Below are 14,254 nucleotides of genomic sequence, written 5' to 3'. Positions count from 1 at the left end.
TTGTAACTTGTTTCTTGGTTTACAGACAAAGAATTACAGGTGGAGAGATGAAACCATTGCTATGTGGCGTACAATCATCCACTCTATTGAAAGAAAATGCAAATTTAAAATGAAGAGTTAAACTAATATGCTCTTTACAATTAAAACCCAATTGCTTTTAGGCATCTGATGAAAACAAAGCATCAACAAATTAACCAGCCCTAACACAGTACTTTTAACGGGCATTTTAATTTTTCTGTACATCGTTCCTTTCATTTTGAAGCCAATATTCCCACGAATTCTTTCAAAAAAAAGGGAAAATATCCAATTTAAAACAGCAACTTCGGTTTGAAAACAAAGATTTTAGAAGTTGCATTTGTACTGTCTCTAGTATAAAAATGAAATTTCCAGGAATGGTTTCAGTAACAAAGATACACTGGTTAACATATAAAGTTACAAGGAATTACTAGTTACAAACGATTAATAAACAAACATAATTGAACTGGTTTATAAAGCAGCATGGAATCAAAGTGCAGATGCTCCACTTTTCTAGAGAGTATGTTTTAAATTAAATCTGAAGTTCAATAATATACAATGAAACATGGGGCGAGGAGGGGGTAATTCACCTAAATATTAATTATAATTTACAATACAAGAAGATACAGTACATTGGACAATTCTTCTGAAACTACTGTACACTCAGTTGACTAAACGTTATATTTGTCTATATGGTAGGTTTATAGGAGATTACTTCATGTAATCTGTCGACGAAACTGCAGCAACTTCCTCATCCTGAGATTGTACAGATCTCATAGTCATTTGCTGAGGTGATTGGCTTTCCCATCATTCTAATATTCTTGGCATTTGTAATCCTGGGCATCACTACCCCAGTTTTCTCAAAGTATCTCACCAAAGCATTCTCAGTTAGAAAGGAGGCTAAAAACTGCTCAAAAGTGATAGCCCAATCTTTGTCAGTGCTGCTACTCCTGGGAAGAGGGGTCTCATTGTTGTTACGCACAAGCACTGTGTCTTCTGTGATGTCCTCACACTGCAGCTTATCATCGTCATTAGAGCCAGCGCTAAGAACAGAGTACGAGGACATTGAAGTATCATCTTTAGTTTCATCATCTGAAATCAACATTGCTGAAGACACCGCATTGTCTTTTGGCAAACTGTCATCCAGTTTAATATCTTGTAGCTCACTGGAAGCTAGTTTCTCATCATCCATTCCATTGGGGATCGAACAGAAAGAATCCCCCTGTCCGTAATGCAATGGTTGGTTCTCCTTTTTTGGATGCACACTGATATTATGGTCATGACTTCCACCTGGTTCCTGTACTGCCTGACTGATGAATTGTTTTCCTACTTCACCAATTTCCAAAAGTAAACTGGTTACAGCTGCAGTGGAATGGTACAATTCTTGCTCATTTGCATCTTCACTGAACATGTTGTACAGGGTTCTGCACAGTTCAATAAATTGTTCCTGCAAAGGATTTGGAATAAAGATGCATTTTTCATCAGTAATTTGGAAAATATTGACATGTAGTTACTAGTTTTGATATCAAAGGACTGATACCTACTTGATTCAGTTTGGGCAGATCTTTTATACTCTCTAACTTAGGCTCCCTTTCTTGTGCCCACATCCTGATATAATGTCGATAATCATGTGGGTTTGGTCGCTTCTCAACTGCAACAAGTCAAATCCAAAGTCAACAAAACATATGGCTAGAAAATATGATTTTAAAAAATGTTCACGACAATAACTTAGCAATTAAAATCAATATCCTTGTGCTAATGATAAGTATATTAATTACTCAATATTATTTCAACTATTTAAAATCAACTTATGAAGTATTGTTATATAATCTGTCGACCTTTTTCATTCCGCAGGTTTACAGTGACAAAGCCATCTTCTGTTTCATGTTTTGCCCTTGAGTCGACATCTGTAACAACTAAGAATAAGTAATTGTTACCAATTCAGTTAATCAGATATGGTCAAACTGCTACTTAGCTTTTGAAAATCCAAATTTACTTCCCATTCACTCTTGAGAGTTACATTCTCAAATACAAACTCAGACTTGTTAAACGCGATTTGCCTTTCATAACACCAGGCTGACCCTGCTTAATCATATTACAATTTTCTGTGCCCTGTTACCACACCCTTTAATGGATTTAAGCATTTTCCTGCTGATTGATGTTACGTGCCAAATGGCCTCTGGTATCCTGCCTCCTCTCTCCCTGCTTTCTTGAATAGTAGGGTTACATTTGCTACCTTCCAATCCATTGGGACTGTTCTCACTGAGAACATTTCATTGAGAATTTTGGATGATCACAACTTGTGCATCCACGATCTCTGGAGCCATCTCTTTTAGAACCTTAGGATACAAGTCATCAAGTCAATGGAATGTCAGTTTTCAATTACATTATTTTCTCCAGTACATTTTATGAGCTAAGATTAATAACTTCAAATTCTTAATTCCCGTTACATTTTTGGTTCCCCTTGTATCTTCGACTGTAAAGACAGACTAAAAATATTTATCATCTCTGCCATTGCCTTATTCTCCATTATAACTCCTGAGTCAGTGTGTAAGGAACTCATATTTATCTTCATTATGCTCTTCCTTTTTACATTCTAATAGAAGCTTTCACATCCTGTTTTTGTATTTTAGGCTACTTTACTCCCCTACCCTATCTTCTCAGTTTTTAGTCATCCATTGCTCATCTCTAAAACTCTCCCAATCCTCAGACTTGCTACTCTTCTTGGTAATATGGGCAGCAGGATAACACAGTGGTTAGCACTGTGGCTTCACAGCACCAGGGATCTGCGTTCGATTCCTGGCTTGGGTCACTGTCTGTGCGGAGTCTGCACAAGCGCCCATGTCTGCGTGGATTTTCTCCAGGTGTTCCAATTTCCTCCCACAAGTCCCGCAAGACGTGCTTGTTAAGTGAATAGGACGTTCTGAATTCTCCCTCGGTGTCCCCAAACAGGCGCCGGAGTGTGGCAACTAGGGGATTTTCACAGTAACTTCATTGCAGTGTTAATGGAAGCCTACTTGTGACACTAATAAAGATTATTATTATTAGGAGCCTCTTAATAATAATCTTTATTGTTACAAGTTTGAAAGATTTGCTAGAACACTGGTCCCAGCCCAGTTTAACTGGAGCGTATCCCAATGGAACGTAGTAGATGCTGGGTCGAAGTTTTCATTGGATGGGGAGTCCAGGATAGAGGTCAGAGTCTCAGAATAAGACACTCATTTAGAACGGAGATGAGAACTTTCTTCACTCAAATCTTGAAATTCTCTTCCTCAGACAGCAAGGATGCTCATTTGATGAGTAAATTCATGACAGAAATCGCAAGAACTTTGAATGCGAAGTGAATCAAGAAATATGGAGTTAATGAAGGTGGGTGGAGCTTTACTGAAAACTCTCATGTGATATTAAAAAGAAATCCTGCATACTGCTATTCCAATCTATCAGCTTGATTAATGCTTTGGCAACAGGTTCCAAAATCAATTACAAACTTTGTAAACGCTTGACAGAAAACAACATATTCCATTCAAAACATACGTCCAGTGTTAATAAAAACTGAAGAGGCTGGAAATGCTCAGGTCTGCCAGTATCTGTGAAGAGGGAAACAGAATCAACATTTCAGGTTGGCAACCCTTTATTAGACTGAAGTGTCAACTTCATTTATTTCTCACTTCGTAGATGTTGCTAGATCTGAGTATTTCCAATATTTTTTGTTTTATTTCAGATTTCCAGCATTGACAGCACTTTGCACAAGACCAGAGTTGTTTCCGTGTCAGTAGAAACATAGGAATTAGGAGCAGAAGTAGGCAGTTCAACTCTTTGAGCCTGCTCAGTCATTCAATCAGATCAAAGCTGATCTCTTCCTGGTCTCAAATCCACCTCCCCACATGTTGGGGCAGCAGGGTAGCATGGTGGTTAGCATAAATGCTTCACAGCTCCAGGGTCCCAGGTTCGATTCCCGGCTGGGTCACTGTCTGTGTGGAGTCTGCACGTCCTCCCCCTGTGTGCGTGGGTTTCCTCCGGGTGCTCCGGTTTCCTCCCAGTCCAAAGATGTGCGGGTTAGGTGGATTGGCCATGCTAAATTGCCCGTAGTATCCTAATAAAAGTAAGGTTAAGGGGGGGGTTGTTGGGTTACGGGTATAGGGTGGATACGTGGGTTTGAGTAGGGCGATCATGGCTCGGCACAACATTGAGGGCCGAAGGGCCTGTTCTGTGCTGTACTGTTCTATGTTGCCCATATTATTTTAAAGCTTTAAAATCAAAAATATTTTATTTTATCTTTCTTGAAACCATTTAATGGCTCAGATTCCACCGCACTATGGGGAAGCGAGTTCCACAAATTCACCACCCTCTGCGAGAGGTAGTTTCTCCTCATCTCAGTTGGAAATCTACTGCCTTTCGACCTACATCCATGACCTCCCAATCTAAATTTCCCCATGAGGGGGGACATTTGGTTTACGTTTACTTTATCAATCCCATTTAGTATTTTATATATCTCGATCAGATCTCGTCTAATTTTTCTGAACTCCAGCGAGTATAAACCCAAATTAATTTATCTCTCCTTGTACGTCAACCCTTTCTTCCCCGGAATCAATCTGGTGAACCTCCTCTGAACTGCCTCCAATGCCACCACATTCTTCCTCAAATAAGTAGACCAAAACTGGACATAATACTCCAGATGTGGTCTCACCCAACACCCTATACAACTGCAGCAACACTTCTCTACTTTTATGCTCCAATAGGTGATGAGAAAAATTACTTCTCTGCTGTGCCCCAGAAAATCACCTTGCACCCAACTATAATCTGCATATAGATTGGCGAGTCAAATTAATTTAATAGAGGAAGAATGGTTTTCCTACGGGATGGTTTTCTGGAATCAAAGAAGATGCATACAAATTAGCAAGAAAAAGCAATAGACCTTGAGTAGAGTTGACCAGGGAGAACCGGTGAATGTGGTTTATTTAGACTTTCAGAAGGCTATCAACAAGATCTCACATAGCAAATTACTCTGTAAAGTTAAAGTGCATGGAATTGCAGGGTAGTATCTTGAGATGGCTAGAAAGTCGGTTAGCAGACAGGAAGCAAAAGGTTGCAATAACTGGGTCTTTTTACAATGAAATGAAATGAAAATCGCTTATTGTCACGAGTAGGCTTCAATGAAGTTACTGTGAAAAGCCCCTAGTCGCCACATTCCGGCGCCTGTCCGGGGAGGCTGGTACGGGAATTGGCAGGCAGTGAATAATGGGATACCACAGGGATCTGTGCAAGGACCCAAACTGTACACATTATATATTAATGATTTAGACGAAGGAGCTAAATGTATTATCTCCAAATTTGCAGATGATACAAAGTTGGGTGGGAGGGTGAGGCTGTGAGAGGGACGCAGAGATGCTTCAGCCGGATTTGGACAGGCTGAATGAGTGGGTTTTTGGATGGCAGATGCAGTATAATGTGGATAAATGTGAGGTTATCCACTTCGGTAGCAAAAATAAGACGACAGATTATTATTTGAATGTGTGTAAATTGAGGAAGGCCGATACTCAGTGCGACCTTGGTGTCTTTGTGCATCAGTCACTGATAGCAAGCATGCAGGTACAGCAGGCAGCAGAGAAGGTAAATGGTATATTGGCCTTTATAGCCAAGAGGATTTGAGTATAGGGATAGGGATGTTTCACTGCAATTGTATAGGGCATTGGTAAGGCCACACCTGGAGTATGGTGTGCAGTTTTGGTGCCCTTCTCTGAGGAAGGATGTTCTTGCTATGGAGAGAGTGCAGCAAAGGTTTACCAGGCTGATTCCTGGGATGGAGGGACTGTCACATGAGGAGAGACCAATCGGTTAGGATTATATTCATTGGAGTTTAGAAGAGTGAGAGGAGTTCTCATAGAAACTTAGAAAATTCTAACAGAATTAGACAGGGTAGATTCAGGAAGAATGTTCCTGATGGTCAGGGAATCCAGAACTAGGGGGTCATAGTTTGAGGATAAGGGGTAAACCTTTTAGGACTGAGTGAGGAGAAATTTCTTCACTCATGGGGCGGTGAATCTGTGGAATTCACTATCACAAAAAGTAGGCGAGGCCAAAATGTGTAATTTCAATAAGAAGTTAGGTATCGCTCTTGGGGCTAAACGGATCAAGAGAAAACAAGATCATGGTATTTCATTTGATGATCAGCCATGATCATAATGAATGGCAGAGAAGATTCAAAGGGCTCAATGGCCGCCTATTGCTTCTATTTTCTATATATGTATGTTTCTATGGATAATGGTATTGCTAATGACAATTGGGTGGCATGCTGTTTTGTAATCATAGGAGAATCAAACATTATAAAAAAGTATTATTTTGCTGCTAAAGTGGCACATGTCTAAGACTACAAACTCTAGTTACTGTAAATCTACACAAACTTGAAGTACATTAGGGTGCAGTTGAAAAAGGGTTCCACACCCAAAACATTACCGTCTGTCTTTTTGCATGTGATGGCTATAATTTGCTTTTACTTTTAGTTTACTTGGTTAACTTCATAATTGTGCTCAACAGAAATGGGATTAAATTTGTACCCGGTATTAGAAAATAGGGTTTGGTTAGATCAGTAACTACTTCAGTTTCTCAGTTTTATAGGCTTAAAAATATCCCCAAACAACTGTGACTAATGCATTATTCCCGTTGATTCTTGCACATTGTCTTTAGCCATTCATCTAATATCCATAACAGTTGTTATGTGGATCTTAATATGTAATCTCTCATCTTGATTTATAAATCTTAGAAATATTTAATTAAAAATGAACAAAATAAGCACAAAACTTACCATGTACAGTTTCAGGTGTTATATCTTCAAAAAAGTATTGTGTTGCTTCAAATGCAGAATCAGGGTCTTCTTGTTCATTGAAAAATTGTTCTAAGAACATAAACGAATAAACAGAATAATTATTTGCAATTATTCTCAAAAATTTTTTTAAAGGAATCTTTCATACCTAAAAGTTCCCTTTTCAACAGGTAGAATACTGATAGTCTTGATTCATGGTTTAACTCAGGCATTGTCAAACTCGGGGGCACAACCCCGCGGGGTGGATCGCAGGCAGGTGTCGGGAGGGTCGCGGAGCCATCCGTCGCGGTGCTCCCGATCGTGCAAATCTGCGCGCAACAGCCGGCTGTTAGAAATGCCGGCTGCAAGCGGCCTTCAAAATGGCCGCAAACATGTAAAAAAAAAATGCGGCCACACTGCGCATGCGTGCCGGATTATCGGCGCGCATATAATCCGGCACGCATTGCAGCCGCCTTTTTTTTCAAACGATCGCAGCTTTTTGTTTTACAAGTTAAGGGGGGGTTAATTAATTTATTTTATTAATTTAATTTAAATTTTTTTCATTTATTTTATTGTTACAAGTTCGGTGGGGGGGGTTTTGTTTGATAAAATTTTACCGGAAAATATGCAGAACTTTGGACAGATGGAGACTCCATACTTTCCGACACCGGAAGGGACCCAAAACCATTTCCTCCATTTTTGTCAGCACTAAACAAGGTAAGAGAAAATGGTGGGTCGCGCAGGTCCGCCAGCATGGGTTGCAAAGGTTGGCAAAAATGGGTCCCCAGAAAAAAAGTCTGAAGAACGCTGGTTTAACTGAATTGAAATCTCCTGTCTTGAAATATTTAGGTTGTGTAAAAGAAAACCTCAAAAGAGCTACTTGTGTTAGAAAATGGGGTTATAATGACTGGGAAAACAGGGTGGAATTTAGTCTCATTCCATACGGATTACAGCAGCCAAATTTATTGTGCAGAGACACCAAAAGCTTCCCTATTTATTGCATGCAGGAATCATAGAACTATAGAATCCCCACAGTGCAGGAGACCATTTGGCCCATCAAGTTTGCACCGACCCCCTGAAAGAGCACCCTACCTAGGCCCGCACTCTCACTCTATCCCTGTAACCCAGTAACGCCACCTAACCTTTTAAATCTAAGGGGCAATTTAGTATGTCCAATCCACCTAACCTGTACATCTTCGGACTTCGGAAGGAAATCGGAGCACCCGGAGGAAGCCCATGCAGACACAGGGGGAAAGTGGAGACTTCAGACAGTCACCCAGGGTCGGAATTGGACTAGGGTTCTTGGTGCTGTGAGACAGCAGTGCTAACTACTGTGCCACCGTGCCCCCTCGAAAGGAGCTTTCTTTCGTATTTACAATGGGGCACGTTGAATGCTAAACCACTTTCTGGCTCTCACCAAGTTCCCAACATGTCCATAGAAATCTATCAGGAAGAAGGCCTCAAATTGTCTTGTCGCAGATGGATCTGCATATTTTTCATGTAAATAATTTTGTTTAATTTCTTTCCAATTTATTGATGGCATTTCTGCTTCCACGCGCTTTATGCAAATGTAATTTTTCTATAAAATATTATTTATCGGGATTAGCGATTGGAAGGAGAGTTGGTCATGCTGATCTATTGAGGGGAATAGGAGGCATGCCAAGCAAGTAAGTGTTTTCCTCCTGGTAACCATACACTGTACCTGCAAGTGAGCAAACATAGCTCACTTTGGCAGGCATGGTAGGGAACCCTCTTCTCATAGGAAGCCATGCCAGTAGAATCCTGATGTAATGACTATGACATATCAATGCCTAGCTAGCCTTTTTACTTGACAGTTTGAGAAGTACCCAAATAGCACCATGTTATGTGCTACATGGCATTGTGCAAAATAAGCCATGTCGGGATGATCAACAGTTGGCACTGCATACGACTCTGCTGGTTGAGATGCTCCCAGCATTTCTTCGTGCCTAAGAAACCCACCTATAAATTAATGCAGGAACCTGGGTTAAGTTGATATCAAATTGTCTCATGTGCTATAAGGATGCCTGTGCTATGCAGTACACTTATTGCACATGCACAGACAATAAGGATCAGTAGAAACAACTTACTTTAAGCATGTTGTAGTGCTGACCTATGGAATGATGCTTTGCAATTGCAGAGGCACCTTTATTTACACTTATTTCATGTGGCACCAGGTGAGGGGCATCAGCAGCCATAGAAAAGGTTGAGTTATCATTTTGCACTGTAACTTTCAAGCCCGAAATTCTGATTCAAAGTGAAAGTGAATTCAGTGATAATGGAAAATAGGAGGTGAAATATAAAATGGCCAAAATATGAATATACACAAGCCCATCATGCAAATTGAAGGTTTTTGTTACTGTAATTTGAAATTTTCTTCCTCATTGTTGCATCCTAATTTGATGGTTAGTTTTTTCCTTCTCTGTGCAGACTTTCTATGCTGAAACCGCAAATTCAGGTGACATCAGGTAAAAGACCAGTCAGTAATAACTTCTTTACAGATTAGCATTTTATGGACACAGCAGTAAAACAAGAAAGATTTTAGAACAACTTTATTTACCTCACCGAGGAAAAATTATTGTAATATGAATATGTTGTTAAGAAAATGATTGCTTTCTAATCAAAAACTGTGTTCGAGTAACCACCTCAATGAAACATGATTGCAAAATATGAAATGTGGGACCTTACCAGGAAATACATGTATTTTATACAGCAGTTTCAATTTTTCTATAAGATCGGCGTGGCACATTGTACCTATGAAAACAAATTACAGAATCTGCTCAAAAGCTCTGAAAAGATTATATACCTTGGAAAAATACACACTATAATCACTGTCCAGCTCAGTTTTTGGATTTTACCCATTTTGATTTGAGGCCTTTTTGTAGTCATAACAATTACAATAAAATTAAGAAACACGGGTCTGCAATAAAACACTAGTTAAATAAAAACATGATAGATGTACAATTAGTACTATCCATGTAATGTTTTACCAAGAACATAGGTTAATTTTCATAAATCATTGGAAGAAATCACTTTGAATCAAGCACAAGAGTAACAGCAGGTATAATAATTGACCTTGCGAACGTAGGATACGTCTATTTGGCAGAACAAGATATAAAAATCGTAATTAAGTGGTTTGTGTGCATTAAAAAAAAGCTTTAGCGCATTTAAATTGGCGATATGCTATTCCCAGTTCTATGCCAACAGGAGTGCAAGTAAACAAGATTGATAATTATCAGATATGTTCACCATGACAATGTCCATAGCCATTCCTCAGCAACAAGCTCATGGGGGCTGACCTCCCTCAAGGTGATGTTCAACTACATTGTACACTGTAGGATGTTGGCATAACAAACAATGATCAATCATAGGTATAGTTTCATTTATTGATTTGATTTTTTATTTAAATTGTTAATGTGAAAATATAACAGGGTCCTCTGTATTCTTCGCATTTCGTTTTTGAATTGTTTGATCTAATAAGTTGAGTGTTCAACTAGTAGGTACTATATCAATCTTTCCCATTTGCCTATTAAAGATTCAACACAATAGACCAAAGAAAAGCTTTATACAAATTGTGAATGGAAAATAATTAATTTTAACTTACTTAATCCTGTAATAAATTCTTTGAAGTTTATTAAAGCATCTCCATTCTCATCTAATAGTCGGAATAAGCGTGCAGCTAATATATCTGAATGTGCACCACATGACCAGGGAAATAGTAGTGCAAACAATCCTTTGAATTGTTCAAAGTCAATACGATACTGTTCAAGATAAGGCAGACTAGGGTCATGGCGCTCTGTAGCATTACTGTTCCCGCCCCAGTAACAACTGGTGAGATGTTCAGCCTAAGTACGACAAAATGAAAAAGGTTAGCACATTAACAATTTTCAAGTGGTGAATATAAAAGAAAATGAAACAGTATTTACATTGCATTATGAAAATTATTCAAAATAACTCCAAAGAATATGTTTCAAAAGGAAAGTTTTTGTGGTGAACACAAGAGCAAGTGTCACACAAAAGGCTGGAAACGTACAGCTGATTTGGCAGCGAGAGAAGCAGAGCTAAAATTTCAGGTCAGTGATCCTTTGTCAGAAGTGATGAAATGTTATTAAGCTGAAATGTCAACTCCTTTTCTCTCCCCACAGATGCTGCCAGATCTATCTCATTTTTCCAGCATTGTCTGTTTTTATTTTAAATTTGAGAGGTTGCATAGGTTATATTTGTGAAAAGATCTGTGGTTAATTTTAAGAAAGATGCCGAACTGCAAATTTCAGAGTTTACTGTTCAGACATTAGAGAAGTGGCGATGGTAAATACAGCCATGATCTTATCGAACGGTGGAGCGGGCGCGAGAGACTGAATGGCCTACATCTGCTTCTATCTCATATATTTTTAAAGTCTGCCATCATCATCCTGGTCCTCAAACAATCTAGCAACCCACCTCCAACCTATTTCTTCTCCAAACTGTACGACCTGAAATGCTGCATCTCAAATTCATAGAATCCCTACGGTGCAGGAGGTCATTCGGCCCATCGAGTCTGCACTGATCCTTCGATTGAGTATCCAACTTGCCCTACCCCCGCAATCCCATAACCTAACCTGCACATCCCTGAACATTAAAGGGCAATTTAGCATGGACAATCCACCTAACCTGCACATCTTTGGACTCTGGGAGGAAACCGGAGCACCCGGAGGAAACCCACCCAGACACGGGGAGAACGTACAAACTCCACACAGATGGTCACCTGAAGCCGGAATTGAACCTGGATCCCTGGTGCTGAGAGGCAGCAATGCTAACCACTGTGTGACTGTGCCCCTCAATTTGTGCCCATCTTTTTTGGAACTGAAACGTTTCAATCTGTCCAATCAGGATTCCCTGTTATACTACCAGAAGAGCTCTTATCAACGTCATAAATGACATCCCATGACACTGTGACAAAGGAATAAACTCTCTCTTCATCTTTTTTGGCCAGACTGCAGCCTTTGACATGGATGGTCGCATCAAACCCCTTCCACATCCCTGCACTGTCATGTGATGGAGTGGAACTGCACTTGTAAGGTTCAATTCTCCAAGAGCTCTGAAGAGGAGTCATATGGACTTGAAACATTAACTCGGTTTCTCTCTCCAAAGATGCTGCAAGACCTGGTGGTTTTTCCAACATTTCGTTTTCATTTCAAATTTCCAGCATCTGCAATATTTTGCTTTTATATTATTGCTTCCGTTCTCCAAGACTCTACTGCCTTTGCTTTACACCAAGTCCTATGTCATCCTTTCCCCCGGTCTTGCTCACGGGGTTCCTGGTTAAGCAATATCTCAATTATAAATCTCATGCTCATATTCAAACCGCACGTGACTCACCCTTCCTTATCTCTGCAAGCCAAGATTTCTGTATTATCTAACCCTGGCCACTTGAGCATTCCTGATTGTAATTGCTCCACCATGGAGTCATAAGAGATTTTATAGCGTGGAAAGAGGCCTTTTGGTCCATCATGTCCACGCCGGCCATCAAGCACCTACCTATGGTGCGAAGAGTAAATAAGCAGTGGTTGCTTAGCAACAGAAGTCTTGTAAGGAGAAGCTTTTAAGTTTTAGTTTAGCTAATTTGATTGAGTTAGGTAGTGAGAGATGGCAGCTCGCATAGTTTAGCCAGAAACAGTTGGTTTGAGAAGGCTAAAGAGGGAACATCTCACTTAGCCGTGCTAGAGGAAAAGTCATGCTATAGAGTAATGGTTAAGAAAACAGATGCCAAAATATATGAGAAGTTTATAAGAATTCTGGAGTTAATGGAACAGAAGAAACTATGAATCAGAACAGATACTGTTCAGTAAAGTCACAGAGTTGAAAAGGCATTGGATCGTGTGAGGCTAGAAAGATATCTATAGGAGTGCCAAAGTTTGAGAGAAATTACTCCGCCCCCCACGCCGGGTGGGAGAATAGCGAGAGGGCCTCCCGACAATTTTCACACTATTCTCCCCCCCCACCCCCACGAATCGCCGCTCGCCGTTTTTTTACGGCGAGCGGCAATTCTCCGAGGCCGATGGGCCGAGCCTTCATGCCCTTTTCAACATGGCAGCAAACACACCTGCTCACTGCCGTTGTGAAACGGGCGCCAGATGCCCGTTTGGGGCATCTGGGGGCCCGATTAGCACGGCAGTACCACGGCCGTGCCAAGGGGGGCATAGGCCCACGATTGGTGCCCACCGATCGCGGGCCTTGCGTCCGTAACGGACGCACTCTTTTCCCTCCGCCGCCCCGCAAGATCAAGCCGCCACGTCTTGCGGGGCGGCTGAGGGAAAAGACGCCAACTGCGCATGCGCGGGTTAGCCTTGTCCAACCTGCGCATGCGTGGCCGACATCATCGACCGCGTCAGCCGGCGTGACGCTTGACGTGCGGCCTTGACGACCGGGGGTGGGGAGAATCGGCCCCAGAAGTGGGCGTGAAGGCTGCCGTGGGTCACGGCCTGTCCCACGGCAGCCTTTAGGATTCTCCGCATTTGCGGAGAATCTCGCCCTATAGTTTTGGAGACATTATTTGAAATAATTGTGGAATCAGGGGCTGGACCTCAAAGTTTGTGTAAAAGCCTTTATGACAAAGGAAACCTGAAGGGAGAGGTGTAAAACCTGAAAGCAAAACCTTGATGGAAACTGCACAGGAAAAGCATAATTTAAAAGAATATTTAAAGGTGTGACTTTTGAAAGCGTGTGGAGGCCGCAGTTCAATGAGACAGGTGGCTCGCTGTATAAGAATCACCTGCGAGGATTTTGAGGAGAAATCCACAGACATTCACGTGGGTTCAGAGAGATGTGTGTCATCTTGTCTGCTTAAAAAAGAATTTTTGACGTGGCGGCAAGGTGGTACAGTGGTTAGCACTGCTGCCTCACAGCACTGAGGACACTGGTTCGATCCAGTCTACCGTGTTTGCACATTCTCCCTGTGTTTGCGTGGGTCTAACCCCCACAACTCAAAGATGTGCAGGGTAGGTGGATTGGCCACGCTAAATTTCCCCTTAATTGGGAAAAAAAAAGAAGAGTTGGGTACTTTAAATTTATTAAAAACAAAAAAAAAATAAAAAGAACTTGTGTGTTGAGACCATTGTAGCATTAAGATGTCGTCTGTAGTCCATATTGATCTTAAAATCTGTGTGTAATTGTTAAGCTCATGGAAGTAAAGAAGGACTACTGCATCATAATCCAATTTAAAAAAAAATTTGTGTTGTTAAAACTAATTAGGTCCTGTGACGACTCTAATCCTCCATGTTTTATAGAAAAAAAGTAAATGTATTTTGAACCAGAGTTACATTCTGGGATCTTCCCGTCCAATTATAACACCAATTGGGATCATAATTGAAAGCATTTTTATTTGTATATGCTGGTAGTTAAGGAACAATCTCAAGTGAAATTGCTCAAAAATGTTTCCTCAAT

The 14,254-nt window shown here is 40.7% G+C and overlaps 1 protein-coding gene across 1 annotated transcript in view; it reads right to left on the bottom strand.

Annotated features, from left to right (window-relative positions):
• Positions 1-209: 209 nt before the first annotated feature.
• Positions 210-14,254, bottom strand: part of tbc1d9 (TBC1 domain family, member 9 (with GRAM domain)) — a 74,215-nt gene continuing 60,170 nt past the window's right edge. The window contains exons 16-21 of the mRNA XM_038792453.1: positions 10,437-10,677; positions 9,521-9,586; positions 6,818-6,907; positions 1,854-1,931; positions 1,560-1,666; positions 210-1,462 (exon numbers count right to left, since the gene is read on the bottom strand). Coding sequence (XP_038648381.1) covers positions 767-1,462; positions 1,560-1,666; positions 1,854-1,931; positions 6,818-6,907; positions 9,521-9,586; positions 10,437-10,677 — 1,278 coding nt within the window. The 3' untranslated portion in view covers positions 210-766. The remainder of the gene's footprint in view (positions 1,463-1,559; positions 1,667-1,853; positions 1,932-6,817; positions 6,908-9,520; positions 9,587-10,436; positions 10,678-14,254) is intronic.

This window comes from Scyliorhinus canicula, chromosome 3 (assembly GCF_902713615.1).
Source record: "Scyliorhinus canicula chromosome 3, sScyCan1.1, whole genome shotgun sequence".
Taxonomy (NCBI): domain Eukaryota; kingdom Metazoa; phylum Chordata; class Chondrichthyes; order Carcharhiniformes; family Scyliorhinidae; genus Scyliorhinus; species Scyliorhinus canicula.
The sequence above is the reverse complement of the archived record's forward strand: the minus strand, read 5'-3'. Positions and strand labels throughout refer to the sequence as shown.